The 19,936-nt window shown below is 44.5% G+C and overlaps 2 protein-coding genes across 2 annotated transcripts in view; both read left to right on the top strand.

Moving 5' to 3' along the window:
• The window catches only part of LOC144698110 (uncharacterized), a 436,767-nt gene that overhangs the window by 48,021 nt on the left and 368,810 nt on the right, over positions 1 to 19,936 (top strand). The window lies entirely within an intron of this gene.
• On the top strand, positions 5,754 to 11,900 carry LOC144698142 (uncharacterized). The gene is given in 4 exon segments (XM_078570085.1): positions 5,754 to 7,154; positions 7,239 to 7,490; positions 10,790 to 11,025; positions 11,110 to 11,900. Coding segments are annotated over 4 exon segments (1,851 nt in total). The 5' UTR covers positions 5,754 to 6,474; the 3' UTR covers positions 11,793 to 11,900.

Raw genomic sequence — 19,936 nt, 5'->3', positions numbered from 1 at the left:
TCTGTCCATGGTTTACTGTCATGTTCCAATGGAGCTCAATACAATCTCAACAGCACCTCATCTTTGCATTAAGCACTTTACTATCTCCTGGACTCAACAATTTCAGACTGTAATCTCTGATTTCCCATTTTGTTTTATTTCTTTTCGTATAAGGTCATAACTGGAAATGTTAACTCATTTTCTCTTTCCATAAATGCTGGGCTTGCTGAGTATCTGCAGCAATTTCTTTCTTTCCTTCAGATTCCCAGCATCACCTGGGAATTGAACACAGGTCACAGTGCAGAAAGTACTAAATTCTAACCACTAGGTCACCTGGAAAGCAGGTGCATGGCAGTGATATAAGTGATCAGTGGAAATCTATCATACAGAGTGTAAACATGGAATGGACATGACAATGAAGTTTATGCTCTTTGTAGGTCATCATACACGGGCAGAACTAAACAATCAGCAAACTGACCGATTCGAGCCTAGGAACTAAATCTCCAAACCTCAGTAAGGCTGCAGTTAACCTCACACCATAGACTGTACTCACTGAATGACTGACCCCCATCGGCAGAGATTTTATGCTGTGGACCAAAGGGCTGCAAGTGACCCAGGGCCATCATTTCAATCTGATTTAAATATATGGCGTCATTGTAGGAGAACAGTGGGAGGAGGAAGTGATGATGAATCTACAGAATCCTCTGATGGGGTCTGTTCTAGTCTGGGTTTGACCTCATAAAGGGACCGGCAGGTTCGGGCTCGGCAGCGGCCAGGGAGATATTGAGCATCTGGGTTGTGCTTAGGATGTTTATATTCGATAAGGATGACTCCAGTCGTACTGTATTCAAACTAAAGTGTTAATATTGTTTCACTTTTTAATACTCGGTCTTGTCTTCTTCCTGAACGCATGTTACATTGGAGATTCAGTTACTCAGCCCAAGGCATCAAAGAGCGTGAGAGAAGGTGGAACAATCACTTCAATATGTACCCATAGCACTGCATAAAACTTGTATTATTTATATTGGTGCTGGCAACAACCAGACAAGGAACTCCAGTTTGTTGTGTGGAGATGGTCTTGGGATGAACAACAACAGACAGAAGATGACTTCGGAATTCGTTTCTCATCTGAGCTCCAGGCCACAACTAAATTCACCAGTTTAACTGTTTCGGGGCTGCAGCTGGCTGAATGTGCCGTGTATTACTGCGCTCTTTCTCAGACTCATAATGATGGAAAACTGTCTCACCTCTGTACAAAACCTACCTTTGGACTGTGGCTGGGCGCTCCTGTCTGTTGGGTGTCAGATAGAATCTCGGCAGATACAGCCATAATGTGGCTGTCAGGCGCTCAGACACAGATCTAGAGGAAATCAAATTAACCTCGGGTCAAACTATCACACAACTGTCTCCAGGAGCAGCCAAGAAAACAAATTGAAGAATCCAATCGGATAGACAGACCCATCAGAGAAAAAATGTACAAGTTAAACCTTCCTTCCTGCTTCTGATCAAATATTTATCTCCTTAAAATCATGGCTCAATATTCAGATCAGCACAGAGACAACGATTTCTGACACTCAAGAACATTCCTCAGTGTCACAGAATCAGTCTGTTGTGAGCCCTTCACACAAGGGGCTGCTTCCTGTCTCCATCTCAGTGTGTGTCAGCTCACAGCAGCGTGACTCAGCACCGTGTCAGCATCTGATCGCCCTTATATCAGGCGTCAGCAGCTGGAGCCCAGGTATCTAGAGCGAGGGGAGTTTCTGTTTGAGAGTTTCACTGGTTTCTGTCACTGAGAGCCTCGGGGAGCAGTAACACTCTGCAATGTCTGTCAGTTGTAGCCCTCAAAGAGTCAACATGGTGAACTTAAGCTCTGCTGAGAAACGAGCTGTTGTAAAATCTGCTTTATCTGCATAACCGCTGGTGTATTTCATCAGAATAAACTTGGGCTGTGTGTCTGGAGGATGCCGGGACCAGTATAAATAATTGATGCTCCGTGTGCCCCCATAGAGACAGTGCAAAGTCACCACTTTTCCTTCTAATGTAACTTCCCGAGGACAGAGGTTGAGTGACAGAATCTCCAAGGCTCAGATCTGAAGAAAATGTTCGAACAGGAAAAACTCAGTCCTGCGGGTTTTAAAAATTCTAGCTCAAATAATGTTCAGAAAACTAATTAAAGAAGTAAATGTGTTTAACCCATAATTACCTGTCAGAAACGCACCCCGCACAATTCAGATGCTGAGGAGCCGCATTGTCTCTATCTGCTCTGTGAAAGGAGAGCTGGATATTTGAAGACAACCGTTCTAAACCCCACCCTCAATAATCTGCTGTCGTGTCTCAGGATGTTCTCACCTCCTTATATCAGTGAATGGAAACACCCCGAACTGGGCTACAGTCAGTCTGCTTACAGGGGGAATGGTTCCACTGTTACAGACCGAGTGGGAATAACATTCCTGTGTGACATGGTGGAGGTTTACTGACCTTCTGACTATATCGTTGAGGTCTACGATTCCTCAATTTAAAGGTGCAGGTTAGTGTGGCATTACTTTCCTCATTAACTGTCACAAGAGGATCCCTCCCACTTTCCACTGTTTCTTTGTTATATAGACATAAAATAATAGTAATGATCGCCATCACCATCATCATCATCATCATTGAAACCTCTGATGAGTCTCTGAAAAGGCAGCTAGCTCTCTGCAACAGAGAAGATTCTCCACATGTCAAATTTGAAGGTGGATGTTTGAATCTTGAATCAAAATATGATAAACAACATCAAGTTCAGAACTATCATGTTACAGGATATCTGTAATCACAGAAGAGTAAAGGTACATTATAAGCAGTGTACATCCATCATGTATTCTTCTGTCTTTATGTCTGCCTTCATATACCCCATTCATTTCAGTTTTCCTCCTTTTTATCTCTGTCTGTGTAATAATGATACATATGTAGATACACAGATTCTCATCACAGTCTCTTTCCCACATCGTGAATTTGTCGGGATCACATGTATCACCGAGCCCTCAGTGAACCATTGGGTTCATGGGTTGAAGCCAAGTTCAAATAATTCCAAAGTATCTCTTACCAGATGCAGTTAATGCTGAGCAAATGGAAACAGTCTCGTTATAATACCGAGAGAAACTTGTCAGTCATGTCAAATCGGAAATAATATTCATCATTCTGATGAAAATAGAACTAAGAAACATTTGAGGAAAAGAAACCCATCATGACAATTGGAATGTGAACTGTCTGGTTCAATGAGCGGTCAGCAAATGGTTCCAATGCAGCAGGATCGTCGAGTGATTAAGGTGTTGGACTTGGGTTCAATAAACAAATGCTCAAGTGAGTTGAACACCCCCCACCCAGCCTCCTCCTGGAGGTTTGCCAGAGTTGTTTCCGTTTTTGTTGAGCGAGGAATATGGAGGTAAGGGAATGATGCTGATAGGCAGATCAGTAATTCTCTTAGTGAATTCAAAGTAGTGTCAATGGCTGAATGACCTCCCCCTGTTTCTATTGAAGAACAATATATATTACAAATACGGTGGAGAGTGGGATTGATGGAGAATGATGCAGAGTGAGAAAGACAGATACATAGAAAGAGAGAAAGTTAGTCTGACAGAGAGAAATTACAATCAATTTATTTCCTAAAAAGGCAGGCTTGGCACAGAGTGTGGCCCATCACAGATGAGTTGAAGAATTTAAAAGAAGCTCTTGGAAAGTCGAGTATTGAAGACAAATGGGATTAAAAAGACTAAATATTGGAGTGTTTAACAAAATAATGATGTAAAATGTTGGGGGAGTGGGGGGGTGGTGGTATATGAACTCCTCCTATTTCTGTGTTACACTTCCCTATTTTTTCCAATTAAGTAAAAACAACCAATCAGACATGGAATGCCTGAGACTGCTTGCTGTCAACAACACATTTCCCCTCTCTAACCTCAGTATTGGAGAGAAGTGCACCTGTTAACCGTTTCCTATTCAGTTTCCCATTTTCACACAGAACAGTTAAACGAGTGGTTTCTGCACTGCAGTCACTGAGAGCTCAATGTCCATTGATCAGTAAAACCGTCTTCAGTCACGTTAAAATTACTTAATGGGACAAGATTAAAACACAAACAGCTGGGAATCAGAAATAGAATCAGTTTCACAAGTTAAAAGGATTTCCTGGATCTAAGTTCATGAGAAATAGCAGCAGAATAGATAATTGGGCCCCTCCAGCCTGCTCCATCATTGAATATGATCATGGCCGATCGTTGGCTTCAACTCCACTTTTCTTCCTGTTCCCCATTTCCATTGATTCACCAAGAGAGCAAAAATTTGTCTATCTCAGCCTTAAATGTATTCAACAATGGAGCATCCGAAACCCTTTGGAGTACAGAGTTCCAAAGCCTCACAACAGCATGAGTGAATAAATTTCTCCTCTTCTCAGTCCTAAATGATTGGCTCCTAATCCTGAGTCTGCGCCCCGTGTTTTTGATTCTTCAGCCAGGGAGACAACCTCTCCATGCCTGCCCTGTCAAGCTCCTCCAGAATCTTATATGTTTCAATGGGATCACCTCTCATCTTTTAGCTCCTGAGATTATAAGACCAATTTACTCAGTCACTCACCATAGGACAACCATTTCATCCCAGGGACCAAGGTGGTGAACCTTCACTGTACTACCTCTAATGTATTCTTAAATCTGGAAATCAAAACTGCACACAGGGTCGCAATTGTGGTCTCAGCAAAGCCCTGTATAATTGTAGCAAGACAACTTCATTCTGGTACTCCAATCCCCTCGCATTAAAGGCCAAATAAGGATGATGAAAGGCAATAAAGGCCAATGAAACAACAAATGGCAATGGACTCATTCTTCCTGGAGAGAGAATAAATGAGAGAATAATATTTCACAGAGAAAGAATATTTTGCATCTGTCTTTACCAAGGAAGATGCTACCAGGCTACGGTGAAATAGGAGGTAATTAAAACACTAGGAGTATTTAAAATTGATAAGAAGGAGATATTAGGTAGGCTGTCTATGCTCAAAGTTGATAAAGCACCAGGACTGAATGAGTTGCATCCAAGGATAATGAGGGAAGTGAGAGTGGAAATTGTGGAGGCAAAGGACATAATTTTCCAATCTTACTTAGACTCAGAGGTGGTTCAGAGGACTGGAGAATTGCAAACGTTACAATTTTGTTGAAAAAGGGTAAAGATAAGTCCAGTAACTACAGATCAGTCAGTTTAACTTCAGCGGTGGGGAAACTTCTTGAAACAATGATTCGGGATAAAATTAATAATCACGCCGACAAATATGGAAAGGAAAGCCAGCACGGATTTCATCTTACCAATTTGCCGTCCGATCCCAGTGTGAAAGCAATAAAAAATTTCTGTTTACAATGGCGTCGCTTTTACCCAGCATATCCCGCGGGTGGAAAATGTCCCCTATCCATACCGCAGCGGAGCAGTGCGCAGGCGCGGTGCCACCCAGTGCTGGGAGCATGCGCAGTGTCAGTCATGACCAGGGACAGACGCTTGCTTCCCGGATCCACTATGGGTAAAGGGGTGGATGGCGGGGTGGAGGGAGCGAGGGATCCGGCAGGTGGACGGGGAGGCTCCGGAAACATGTTGTGTAAACCGCAAACCTCGAATGAGTAGCTACCGACCCCCCGTTTGCACCGAGTGGACCCGAGAGGAAATGTCCCGGTGACAAACCCGGTGCAGGAGGAGAGAATGTTGTGAATTTCTATCCTGAACTGACAGGGGGATGGGTTTTGGAAACCAAAAAAAAATTACAGGCGTTGGGAAAGTTTGGATTGGGGCTTTTTTTCTTGAGAAAAGGAAGAGTGAACAGTGAGCTGATGGAGGTCTTTACAATGATCAATGGGTTGGATGGAGTAGATATGGAGACAATGTTTCCACTTGAAATTTCTTTACTCAGAGAGTGGTGAGGATGTGGAACTCACAGGAAACCATTGAGGGACGAAAACTGATAATTTCAACAGGAAACTAGATGAGTACGTGAGAGAAAAGGGATTAGAAAGATAAACTGAAAGGCTGAGATAATTTGGATGGAATGGGAGGAGAAGCATAAAACTAGCAGAATAGTTGGACAGAATGGCCTGTTTGTGCATTGCATATTTTGAGTATTTCAAATTAAACTCTTTTTACAGGGTATTCGGAGGGTTTGATTTGCAGATGGGAAATTCAAACCAAACATCACATCAAGATCTGACAGAGACAATTGCTCCACCAGGGCCTGAATGTCATCGGCCTTTGAATGTGGAAGGAGGAATGTTTGTCTGTGAGAAAAGATTTCAAACATAAATGTGACTGGAAAAGCATGAAGACAGACACACACCCGAGTGACAGTGTTGCAGTGAATTGACTGTGGAAAGAGTTTTAACCAGTTACACAGCCTGAAAAAACATCACAGTGGGGAGAGACTGTACACATATTGTATGTGTGTGGCCTGGGTACAACTAACCACGCAACCTGGAGAGACACAAGGACACCCGCACCATGGGGAAACCGTGGAAATGTGGGGACTGTGGGAAGGGATTCAATTCCCCATCTGAGGTGGAAACTCATCGACGCAGTCACACTGGGGAGAGACCGTTCACCTGCTCTGTGTGTGGGAAGGGATTCACTCAGTCATCCAGCCTCTACACACACCAGCATGTTCATACTGGTGAGAGGTCATTCACCTGCCTTGAATGTGGGAAGGGATTTAATGCTTTATCAAACCTCCAGACTCACCATCGGGCTCACTCTGATGAGAGACCACTTAAATGTTCTGACTGTGAGAAGAGCTTTAAAAGCAGAAAGGATCTACTGACACACCAACGCACTCACACTGGGGAGAGGCCATTCACCTGCTCAGTGTGTGGGAAGGGATTCACTCAGTCATCCCACCTCCTGACACACAAACTTGTTCACACTGACAAGAGACCTTTTGAATGTTGTGACTGTGAGAAGAGCTTTAAAAGCAAAAAGGATTTACTGAACCACGAACGCACTCACACTGGGGAGAGGCCATTCACCTGCTCCGTGTGTAGTAAGAGATTCAATTGTTCATCCCACCTTCTGACACACCAATTTGTTCACACTGATCAGAGACCTTTTCATTGTTCTGACTGTGAGAAGACATTTAAAAGCAAAAAGGATCTTCTGAAACACCAACAAACTCACACTGGGGAGAGGCCATTCACCTGCTCTATCTGTGGGAAGAGATTCACTCGGTTAGCCCACCTGGTGAGACACCATCGAGTTCACACTGGGGAGAGGCCATTCACCTGCAGTCAATGTGGACAGGAATTCATTGATTCATCTGACCTTGTGATACACCAGCGAGTTCACTCTGGGGAGAAACCATACACCTGCCTTGTGTGCAGCAAGAGATTCACTCAGACATCTCATCTTACTACACACCAACTTGTTCACACTGATCATAGACCTTTTAAGTGTTCTCACTGTGAGAAGAGATTTAAAAGTAAAAGGAATCTGCTGACACACCGGCGAGTTCACACTGGGGAGAGGCCGTTCACCTGCTCAATGTGTGGGAAGGATTTGCTCAGTCAAACAACCTGCTAAGACACCAGCAAGTTCACATGCAACAGCAGGGGTTGGGTTCTGTTGTTATTGCTGCTGTTAATCACATCCAGCACTGAATCATGTCTGGGCGCCTGTTTCCAATGGTGTTCCGCAGTTTGTGGTTTATATCAATGATTTGGACTTACTCATTGCCCCTACATTTAAGAAGTTTACAGACGATACAATAGTTGCTGGTGTGGCTGACAATGAGGCAGAAAGCTGTGGACTGCAGGAAGATATCAAAGGACTGGTCAGATGGGCAGAAAAATGGCAAATGGAATTCAATCTGGAGCAGTGTGAGATAAAGAATTTGGGAGGGTAAACAAGACAAGAGAATGAACAATATACTTCTCAGCAGCATCCCGTTTTGTGGAACAAAGAGACCTTGGAGTGCAGATCCACAGATCCCTGAATGTGGCTGGACAGGTAGATCAGGTGGTCAAAAAGGCATTTGGGACACTTTCTTGTCTGAGGACTAGAATGTAAGAGCAGGGAGATTATGTTAGAATTGTGTGAAACACTAGTTAGAGCACAGCTAGAGTACTGAGTACAGCTCTGGTCACTGCATTGATCAACTATAAAGTAATCACAGCCTAAAACTAAAGACAAATTGATAATTTATCATATAATTAGAGTCAGTAATTAATCAAATCTAGGGGATAATGATAAAGCTAACTAACCAGGAATTGAAATAGTGAAGAAGTCTGAATTTTTCAGGAAATTAAACTCTGAGGTGTTTAGGTATTCGGAGTTAAGAAAAACATAAAAAACTAGGAGCAGGAGTAGGCCATTCGGCCCTTCGAGCCTGCTCTGCCATTCATTATGATCATGACTGATCATCCAACTCAATAGCCTGCTCCTGCTTTCTCCCCATACCCTTTGATCCCTTTCACCCCAAGAGCTATATCTAACTCCTTCTTGAAAACATACAATGTTTTGGTCTCAACTTCTTTCTGTGGTAACGAATTCCACAGGCTCACCACTCTCTGGGTGAAGAAATTTCTCCTCATCTCAGTCCTAAATGGTCTACCCCATATGCTCAGACTGTGACCCCTGGTTCTGGACTCACCCACCATCGGGAACATTTATCCTGCATCGACCCTGTCTAGTCCTGTTAAAATTTTATAGGTTTCTATGAGATCCCCCCTCGTTCTTCTGAACTCCAGCGAATATAATCCTAATCAACTCAAACATTTCTGTTAATTTCCTATAAAAATAAGCTGACTTCAACACGATGGAAGAAGCTAATTGGAGAGTAGCCGATGAATCCTTAATTATTTTAATCATTAGTTTATTTTGCTTAAATGAATTAATAATTGGATAAACAAAGGGATGGCAGGGCATACAAGTCCTGTGAATTTCGCATCCGGTTCCATGTGGGAAAACCAGGATGCATCCTATGTGCTGGACGATCATGAAGGGGAATGGTTGAGAGGTGTTTTTGGGACAAGAGGGCTGTTTCCAGTGGAGCTCTGGATGGCTTACTGCAGGATCCCATGCTTTATGGTATAAATCACTGATTTAGACTTTAACATATGGGCCATGATTAGGATATTGGGAGCCTTGTGGTTAACAGTAAGGAAGAAAGCTATAGGCTGCAGAAAGATATCAATAGACTGATCAGGTGGGCAAAAAAGTAGCAAATGGAGATCAGCCTGGAGAAGTGTGAGGTAATAAATACATTTGGGGAGGAAAACCAAGGCAAAGGGAAAGAATATTACTGGTATGATGGTGAGAAGTGTAGAGGAACAGAGGGACATTGGAGTGCATGTCCACAGATCCCTGAAGGTGACAGGAGAGGTAGATAAGGTGATTAAAAAGGCAGACAGGATACTTTTTGTTATTAACTGAGACATAGAATACAAGAGCAGGAAATATTTCCAGCATGTTCTGTTGATGAAGTATCACAGACCTGAAGCCCCTTTCTCTCCTCAGATGCTGCCAGAGCTGCTGAGTATTTCTAGCATTTTCTGTTTTTATTCCAAACTCAGGGGGGTTTATACTAAAGCAGTATAAAACACTAGTTATACCACAGCTAGATTACTGACTAAAGTTCTGATCACTGCATTACAGGAAGGATGTGTTCACAACAGAGAGGGTACAGAGGAGATTTATGAGGATGTTGACAGGGCTGGAGAATTTTAACTGTGAGGAAAGATTGCATTGGCTGGGGTTGTTTTCTTTGGATCAGAGGAGGCTGAGCGGAGATTTAGCTGAGATGTATAAAATTATGAGGGGCCAGATGGAGTCGATAGGAAGGACCTACTTCCATTAACAGAGATGTCAATGACCAGAGGGCTTAGATTTAAACAAATTAGCAAATGTCTAGGAATGGGATGGATTCACTGAATCATCCCACCTCCTGAGACACCAGCCAGTTCACACTGGGGAGAGGCTATCCACCTGCTCTGAGTGCAAGAGGGGATTCACTCAGTTATCGACCCTGCTGAGACACCAGTGAATTCACACTAGGGGAGGCCGTTCACCTGCTCTGAGTGTGGGATGGGATTCACTCAGTTATCCACCCTGCTGAGATGCCAGTGGGTCCACAAGTCACTAAAGGAGCTGTATTCTGCTGTTATGCCTGCTGTTAGTCTCATTCAACATTGAACCATATTAATTCTGGTTTTTGCTGATGTTAATAACACCTGTAATAGTCATTTGGTAGAACAGGACATAAGTATTGCTGAAAAAAGAGACTGGTCTATGCTTTTCAGCTTACACTCATCAGGACACTTAGCAAGAATAAGACCATAAGACATAGGAGCAGAAGTAGGCCATTCGGCCCATCGAATCTGCTCCACCATGATGAGATCTTGGCTCACCTGATAACCCTCAACTCCACTTTCTTGCCTTGTCCCCATACCCCTTGATTTCCTTACTGATTAAAAATCTGTCCAAAGAATACCAATAACAACAATTTTTACTGCATGTGAAGAGAGTGCGGATTGGTTGGCAAGTGGCATTGCCATGGAGAATGCACCATTGATGGTGACTGGCAGTTAACTGCCAAGCATTGTTTGAAATTTAAACCAGGCAGCTTGTCCCTGATTGGTCAAGGCATTATCTGAGGAATGAATCAGCCAATGGCTGTCATTTATTTTGTTTAGCTGAGCATACATTGCGCCTTTCTCAGCTAAACAATATAACTGACAGCCATTTGCTGACTCGTTTCTCAGGGCAATGCCTTCACCATTGATTCAACCAACTTGCTGACACACCAGCGAGTTCACACTGAGGAGAGGCCGTTCATCTGCTCCGAGTGTGGGAAGTGATTCACAAAGTCAAACCACCTGCTGAAACATCAGCGAGTTCACTCAGGGGAGAGACCATTCACCTGCTCCGAGTGTGGGAAGGGATTCATTAATTCATCTGACCTGCTGACACACCGAAGAGTTCACACTGGGGAGAGGCCGTTCATCTGCCCCAAGTGTGGGAAGGGATTTGCTCAGTCATCCACCCTGCTGATACACCAGCGAGGTCACACTGGGAAGAAACCATTCACCTGCTTTGAGTGTGGGAAGGGATTCACTTGTTCATCCAACTTGATGAGACACCAGTGAGTTCACACTGACAAGAGACCTTTTAAATGCCCAGACTGCGGGAAGTGCTATCAAACTTTAGATAAACTTATGTCCCATCAACATATTCACACTGACGAGAGACCGTTCAGGTGCTCTCACTGCGGAAGTGGGTTCAGGCGATCATCTGAACTCACTGTACACCAGCGAATTCACATTGGGGAGAGACCATTCCTCTGCTCTGAGTGTGGGATGGGATTCACTCAATCAGCCAATCTGCTGTCACACCAGCGAGTTCACACTGACGAGAGACCTTTTAAATGCATAGACTGCAGGAAATGTTTTAAACGTTCTGGAGAACTGATGCACCATCAACGAGTCCACACTGATGAGAGACCTTTTAAATGCCCAGACTGTGGGAAGTGCTATAAAAGGTCTGGGGATCTGATGTCCCATCAACATATTCACACTGACGAGAGACCATTCAGATGCTCTCACTGTGAGATTGGGTTCAGGCAATTGTCTCAGCTCACTGAACACCAGCGAATTCACACTGGAGAGAGGCCGTTCACCTGCTCCGAGTGTGGGAAGGGATTTACTCAGTCATCCCATCTGCAGACACACCAACGAGTTCACAGTGTGGAGAGACCTTTCACCTGTTTCCTGTGTGGGAAGAGATTCGCTCGGTCATCCACCCTGATGAGTCACCAGCGAGTTCACAAATAATTACAGTGATTGGATTTTGCTGTTAATCATGCCCAAGACTGAACCATGTTCATTAGGGTCTGTTTCTGCTGATGTTAATAAACTCCAGCCTAGTTATAATGGTTAATATTTTGGATAAAAATCAAATAAATCAGCTTTGTTCTAAACGCACAGTGTGGTGAATCTTCTAAATTCTCTAACAGAAGTTAGTTTCTTTTGAAGTGCTCTCCCTTTCCCCGTATCCTCCTCCTCACCTCAAACAACAAGTATGAGAAGCTCATGAAGCTTCTTTGTCACTAAGATTGAGACAATCCAATCAGCTGCCTCTGCTGCTTCCCTCCCTTCCACTAGCCCACCAGGCCAAACTGTATCTGAAGCACCTTCTTGTCCAAGCTCTGCACTTGCATCTTTCTCCAGTTTCTCTCCTATCTTCTATCTCCCTCAGTTCATCTTGTCCATGAGACCTGCCTTCGGCTTCCTTGACACTATTCCCACTAAACTGCTGACCATCCAACTTCCACATTTTAGACAATATACTTAACGGTTCTCTCTCTTTTCGTACTGTCCCTCTCACCTTTAAACCCACTGTTGTCTCTCATCATAAGAAAATCCTTCGACCCCACCATCCTCCTCCACTCTCTTTTCTCTAACTTTGTACTTGCTGGTAAACTGTTTGATCTCTAATTTTTTTCCAGTTTGGATCAAAGGTTCCTGACGTGAAGCATTCACTCTGTTTCCCTCTCTGCAGATGCTGTTTGACCTGCTCAGAGTTTCCAATATTTTCTGTTTTGAGGTCAAACAAATATATGAATTAGGAGGAGGAGTGGGCCACTCGGCCCCTTGAGCCTGATCTAACTGAGCTGATCTAATTGTAACCTTAACTCCAAATTCCTGCCCATCCCTGATAACCTTTCACCTCCTTGCTTATCAAGAATCTACCGAGCTCTGCCTTAAAAATATTCAAAGACTCTGCCTCCACCACCTTTTGAGGAAGACAATTCCAAAGACTCATGACCCTTTGAGTGAAAAATATTCCCTTCAATTCTGTCTTAAATGGGCCACCCCTTATTTTTAAACAGTGACCCCCTAGTTCTAGGTTGGATTTCCACCTAGAGTGTTACAGTATTTTGTTTTTGGGTCAGAGAGGATCAGTTTTCTCTGGAATGAGACAACAGTAACTGTCACCCTGTTCGACATGAAACCAAACTCACTGTTAATTCCTCATCAGTAACAATGTTAAACACAAAGTTTCCAGCCGGGATTGAACCGGGGACTTTCTCATGTAAAGTAAACGTGATAATCACTGCACTGGGGAAATGAGTGTGAATCCCCCCCGGACAGAGGGGAACTGACCATCCATCTCTAGCTCTAATTCCCAAATAGAAAATGCTGCCAAGAATCAGCAAGTCAGGCTGAGTCTGTGGCCGCTCTCAGCGTTTGAAACCGTCACAATGCCCGGGTGATTGACGGCAGCTCCGGACCAATAGGAAGAGAGGGCAGGACTGGAGGACCTAGAAGGCGGGACTGGTCCTCCAACCAATCGGAGTGAATGAAGGGGTGGGGCCGGGCTGTGACTTGAGCATGCGCAGTGCGGGTAACGGCGATAGGGAGACGGGTCCACAATGGGTAAAGGGGGGGATGGCGGGGCGGAGGGAGCGATGGATTCGGCGGGTGGACGGAGAGGCTCCGGAAACATGTTGTGTAAACCGCAAACCCCGGAAATAAACTGACCGGTCCCCCTCCCCCGTTTGCATCGAGCGGGGCCGCAGCTCCCAGATCAATGAAGAGCCGGTTTAGACCAGAAGACATAGGAGCAGAAATTAGGCCATTCGGCCCATCGAGTCTGCTCCGCCATTCAATCATGGCTGATAAGTTTCTCAACCCCATTCTCCCGCCTTCTCCCTGTAACCTTTGATCCCCTTACCAATCAAGAACCTATCTATCTCGCTCTTAAATACACTCAATGACCTGGCCTCCACAGCCTTCTGTGGTAATGAATTCCATAGATTCACCACTCTCTGGCTAAAGAAGTTTCTCCTCATCTCTGTTCTAAAAGGTCTTCCCTTTACTCTTGAGGCTGTGCCCTCGGGTCCTAGTCTCTCCTACTAATGGAAACATCTACCCCACGTCCACTCTATCCAGGCCTTTCAGTGTTCTGTAAGTTTCAATCAGATCCCCCCCTCATCCTTCTAAACTCCATTGAGTATAGACCCAGAGTCCTCAAACGTTCCTCATATGTTAAGCCTTTCATTCCTGGGATCGTACTCGTGAACCTCCTCTGGACCCTCTCCAGGGCCAGAACATCCTTCCTGAGATACAGGGCCCAAAATTGCTCACAATATTCTAAATGTGGTCTGATCAGAGCCTTATAAAACCTCAGCAGCACATCCCTGCTTTTATATTCTAGTCCTCTCGAAATAAATGCCAACATTGCATTTGCCTTCCTAACTACTGACTCAACCTGCAAGTTAACCTTAAGAGAATCCTGGACTAAGACTCCCAAATCCCTTTGCGCTCCAGATTTCTGAATTCTCTCCCCATTTAGAAAATAGTCTATGCATCTATTCTTCCTACCAAAGTGCATGACCTCACACTTGCCCACGTTGTATTCCATCTGCCACTTCTTTGCCCATTCTCCTAGACTGTCCAAATCCTTCTGCAGCCTCCCTGCCTCCTCAATACTACATGTCCCTCCACCTATCTTTGTATCATCTGCAAACTTAGCCAGGATGCCCTCAGTTCCTTCATCTGGGTCATTAATGTATAAAGTGAAAAGTTGTGGTCCCAATACTGACCCCTGCGGAACTCCACTAGTCACCGGTCGCCATCCTGAGAAGGACCCCCTTATCCCCACTCTCTGCCTCCTGCCAGACAGCCAATCTTCTATCCATGCTAGTACCTTGCCTCTAACACCATGGGCTCTTATCTTACTGAGCAGCCTCCTGTGCGGCACCTTGTCAAAGGCCTTCTGGAAGTCCAAGTAGATAACATCCATTGGCTCTCCTTTGTCTAACCTACTCGTTACCTCCTCAAAGAATTCTAACAGATTTGTCAGGCATGACCTCCCCTTGATGAAACCATGCTGACTTTGCCCTATTTTAACATGCACTTCCAAGTATTCTGAAATCTCATCCTTAATAATGGACTCTAAAATGTTACCAATGACCGAGGTCAGGCTAATCGGCCTGGAATTTCCTGTCTTTTGCCTCACTCCCTTCTTAAACAGGGGGGTTACATTAGCGATTTTCCAGTCCTCTGGGACCCTCCCTGACTCGAGTGATTCCTGAAAGATCACCACTAACGCCTCCACTATCTCTTCAGCTATCTCCTTCAGAACTCTGGCCTGTAATTCATCTGGTCCAGGTGATTTATCCACCTTCAGACCTTTCAGTTTTCCTAGCACCTTCTCCTTGGTAATGGCCACCATACTCACCTCCGCCCCCCGACTCTCTTGAACATTGGGGATGTTACTAGATTGTATCAGGTTAGGCATTGGCTCCAGAGGCTGGTCCCTGGTCTCCAGTGTCAGTTCTTTATCATTAAATCATTGAATGGTTACAATACAGATGGAGGAGTGCAGAGATCTTGGAGGGTTGTGAGACTGGAGGAGATTAGAGAGATAGAGAGAGGCAAGACCATGGAGGGATTTAAAAACAAGGATGAGAAATTAAAGTTTTATTGCTTTTCAAAAGGAACCTTTGTAGGTCAGTGAGCACAGGGGTAATGGGTGAACACATCTTGGTGTGAGTAAGCACACAGGCGGCAGAATTTTGGATCACCTCAAGATTACAGGGAGGTTGAATGTTGGGAGAGAGCCTAAGAACATAAGAAATAGGAACAGGAGTCGGCCATTCAGCCCTTTGAGCCTGCTCATCCATTCAATGAGATCATTTCTACTTCAATACCATTTTCCTGCACTATCCCCGTATCCCTTTATGTTTCTGAGATGTAGAAATCTATCGATCTCAGTCTTGAACATAATCAATGACTGATCCTCCACAGCCCTGTGGGGCAGTGAATTCCAAAGATCCACCACCATCTGAGTGAAAAAAAATCCTCCTTGTCTCAGTCCCAAATGGCCTGCCCTTTATTCTGAGACTCTCTCCCCTGGCTCCAGAACCTCCAGCTAGAGTTAAGTCTAGAAATAACAAGTAACAAGGGAATGGTTGACAGTTTCTGCAGCAGATGAAATGAGACTAGGGTGGAGTCAAGAGATGTTACTGAGGTGGAAATAGGCGGTCTTGGTAATGATGTGTATATGTGTTTGAAAGTTCCTCTTGGAGTGAAATATTTTGCCATGGTTTTGAACAGTCTGGTTCATCCTCAGACAAATGGCAGGTAGAGGGAGTTGGTGGCTCGGGAGTGGAGTTTACAGAGGGGACTGAAGACAATTGCTTTGGTCTTCCCAATATATAAATAGAGTAAATTTCTGCTCATCCAGTACTGGACGTCAGTCAAGTCAGGATGGTGTGTGACTTGGAGGGGAACATGGAGGTGATGGTGTTCACATATACCTGCTACCCTGGCCCTTCTAGCTGGTGGAGGTTGAGGGTTTGGGAGATTCTGTCAAGTTGTGGAACATTTGTAGGTCTATAAAATGCCTCTCCATTTCCCTCTGCCTCTCCCACTCCCTGCCCCACCCTCTCTCTCTATCTGATTCCTCTCAATGTTTTTTTTCTCTCTCTCCCACTCCTTTCCTTTCCTTCTCTCTGTCTTTCTTGGTACAGAGAATTCTCTAGCCCAGAGGTCTCTGGATGCTCCATCTTTAAATATATTTAAGGCTGAGTTGGAGAGATCTTTGGTCTCAGGTAATCGAGGGATATGGGGAGTGGGTGGGAAAGTGGAGTTGAAGACCAAGATCAGCCATGATCATGTTGAACGGTGGAGCAGGTTCCACAGGGTGTTTGTTCCTATAGAGGTGAGAGTCTTGTCTAGGCCAGACTGGGTGGCAGATTCCCTTCCCTAAAGGAAGTTAGTGAACCAGTTGGTTATTTACAAAAAATGCAGCAGCTTTAATGGTCACTTCTTCCTAGTGCCAACCATACAAATTTCCAGGTTCACTCAGCTTAATTTCACAAGCTGCCTTTGTGTTTTTGTGGGTTCTCTCTCACTCGTTTATTTTCTGTTTGAAATCAATTTCACAGGGTATTAGAAGGGCAGGGTTTGCAGTCCTGAAATTCAAACCAAACATCACATCGGGACCTGACAGAGTCGCCCAATTTGCCATAACCTGAATATCATCACATTTTGAACATGGAAGGAAAAAGCACCATTCAGAGTGGGGAGAAACCGTGGAAATGTGGAAACTGTGAGGAGGGATTCAGATCTCCGTCTGAACTGGAAGCTCATTGGCGCAGTCACACTGGGGAGAGGCCGTTCTCCTGCCTGAGTGTGGGAAGGGATTCATTCAGCCATCCAACCTGCTGCAACACCAGAGAGCTCACACTGGGGAGAGGCCATTCACCTGCATCATGTGTGGGAAGGGATTCACTCAGTCATCCACCCTGCCGACACACCAGCGCTTTCACACTGGGGAAAGACCGTTCAGCTGCCCTGACTGTGGGAAGGGATTCACCACCTCATCCACCTGCTGAAACACCAGCGAGTTCACAGGTAACGATGGTGATGGGATATTGCTGTTAATCATATCCAGGACTGAACCATTTTCATTGGTGTCTGTCGCTGCTGATGTTCATAAAATCCAGCCCAGTCATATGAACTAATACTCTGGATAAAAGTCAAATAAATCAGCTTTGTGTGAAACACGGTGTATTGAATCTTTTTAATATCTCTAACATAAGTTAGTTCCTTTTGAAGGGCTCTCCCTCTCCCCTGTCTCCTCCATCCTCACCCCCACCAAGTGTGAGGATCTCATGGAGCTTCTTTGTCACTAAGATTGAGACAATCTGATCAGCTGCCCCTGCTGCTTGCCTCCCTTCCACTAGCGCACTGGGCAAAACTGTCTCTGAAGTCTCCCATTGTCCAAGCCCTGAACTTGCATCTTTCTCCAGTTTTGCTTCTATCTTCTATTTCCCTCAGAGATCACCTTGTCCATGAGACCTGCCTTCTACTCTCTTGATTCTCACTAAACTGCTGACCATCCAATCCTCGGCACCTCCTACTTCCCATCTACATGCTGCTACGAGATGACATCATCCAAAAGCACCGTGTTAGTTTTACATGTACACTGACAACACCCAGCTCTACCTCACCAACATCCCTCTCCATTCCTCCACTGTTACTAAATTATGAAACTGCTTATCCAACACCCAGTACTGGATGAGCAGAAATTTCCTCCAATTAAAAATTGGGAAGACCAAAGCCATTGTCTTCAGTCACCACTACAAATTCTGTTCCCTAACTACCAAGTCCATCCCCCTCCCTGGAAACTGTCTGAGGCTGAACAACACTGTTTACTTATTTTATATTGTCTGTCCATATTTTTCCTCCCAAAATCCATCACCTCACACTTCTCCACATTGAACTTCATCTGCCACCTATCTGCCCATTCCCAGCTTTGTATCATCTGCAAACTTTGAAATTATCCCCTGCATACCAAGATCTCAATCATTAATATATATCAAGAAAAGCAAAGGTCCCAATACTTCCCTGGGAACTCCACTACAAAACTTCCTCTACTCTGAAAAATAGCCATTGACCACTGCTCTCTGCTTCCTATTCCTCATCCAATTTTGTATCCACATTTCTACTGTTCCTTTTATTCCATGAGCAATGACTTTTCTCACAAGTCTGTTGTGTGGCACTGTATCAAATGCCTTTTGAAAGTCCATGTACACCACATCGACAGCATTACCCTCATCAACCTTTTCTGTTACCTCTTCAAAAAACTCCAGCCAATTAGTTAAACACAATTTCCCGTATAGAAATCCATGTTGGCTCTTCCTTATGAACCCATATATTTCCATTTGACTGCTAATTCTATCCCAAATAATTATTTTTAGAATCTTGCCCATTTGCCAATTGTTTCAATAATCAGGATCCTATAAGGTGAATGATCAGGATGCTATTACAGTAATAATCAGAGTTAAAACAGTTTAATAATCCCCCCTGCTCAACCGCTGAAGCCCCCTCCCCACTCCGCACAACAACTCTCGTCCACTCAAATTTTCACTTGGGGGTCACATGAAGTCTGAGGAATTAAAATGTGGTCACACTGGGAAAAAGTTTGGGAGGCACTGATTTAAACAACAGCTATCTGGACTTTAAATGCACTTATCTCATGACTCATCTCATTATCAATGTCACATCTCCCTGTTCTATCTCCCTGATAGAAGTTATTATTATTCGGGGTTATCAGGTGTCGTTGTGGACTGTTGTTTTCGGTGTAGGCGTCTGTTTCACTCCATTCTTCACCCCGAACCTGTCGGAAGTGGTGCCGTCAAACTGTACAGTCACTGCATGTTGTCATGAAAGGAGTGGATGAGACTGAGCAGCTTTGGGGGACAGTCAATTTTCTCCCAAATCTTGTAGAGTCCTGCCCTGCTAACGGTGTTGAATGCTTTACTGAGATCTACGATAGTAAGGTAAAGAGGTATATCCTGTTCCCTACACTTCTCTTGTAGTTGTTGTATGGAGAAGATCATGTTCACTGTAGATCTGACAGCACAGAAACCGCACTGTGCTTCTGGATACACTCAGTCTGCAAGTAGATGAAGTCTTTAAGCAAGACCCCAGTGAAGACCTTCCCAGTGACTTTAAGGAGTGAAATGTCCCTGTAGTTGTTGCAATCTCCTCTGTCACTTTTATTTTTCAACATTATGATGATTTTTCCATCACCCATGTCCTGTGGAACAGATCCTACCTTCCGACAGAGAAGGAGGAGCTCATGAAGGTGTGACAGTAGATGAGACATTCCTTGCTTGAGCAGTTCAGCTGGAATTCCATCCTTGCCGGGTGCCTTTCTGCTTGCTAAGCAATCAATAGCCTTTGTGAGTTCAAGTGGTGAGGTTTCATCATCCAATTCAACCATGAAACTGCTGGAGAGAGTCAAACAGAGACTGGGAGATCTGGGAGATGTCTGTCTCACGGGAGTACAGCTCACAGTAATGTTCAACCCAGCAGGACATATGTTTACTTCGAATGGTGAATACTCCACCAGCTGCTGATTTCAGTGGGTCAACTTTGGTGATGGTCGAACCAAGCGC

The sequence above is a fragment of the Cetorhinus maximus genome, chromosome 23 (genome assembly GCF_964194155.1).
Source record: "Cetorhinus maximus chromosome 23, sCetMax3.hap1.1, whole genome shotgun sequence".
NCBI lineage: Eukaryota > Metazoa > Chordata > Chondrichthyes > Lamniformes > Cetorhinidae > Cetorhinus > Cetorhinus maximus.
The sequence above is the reverse complement of the archived record's forward strand: the minus strand, read 5'-3'. Positions and strand labels throughout refer to the sequence as shown.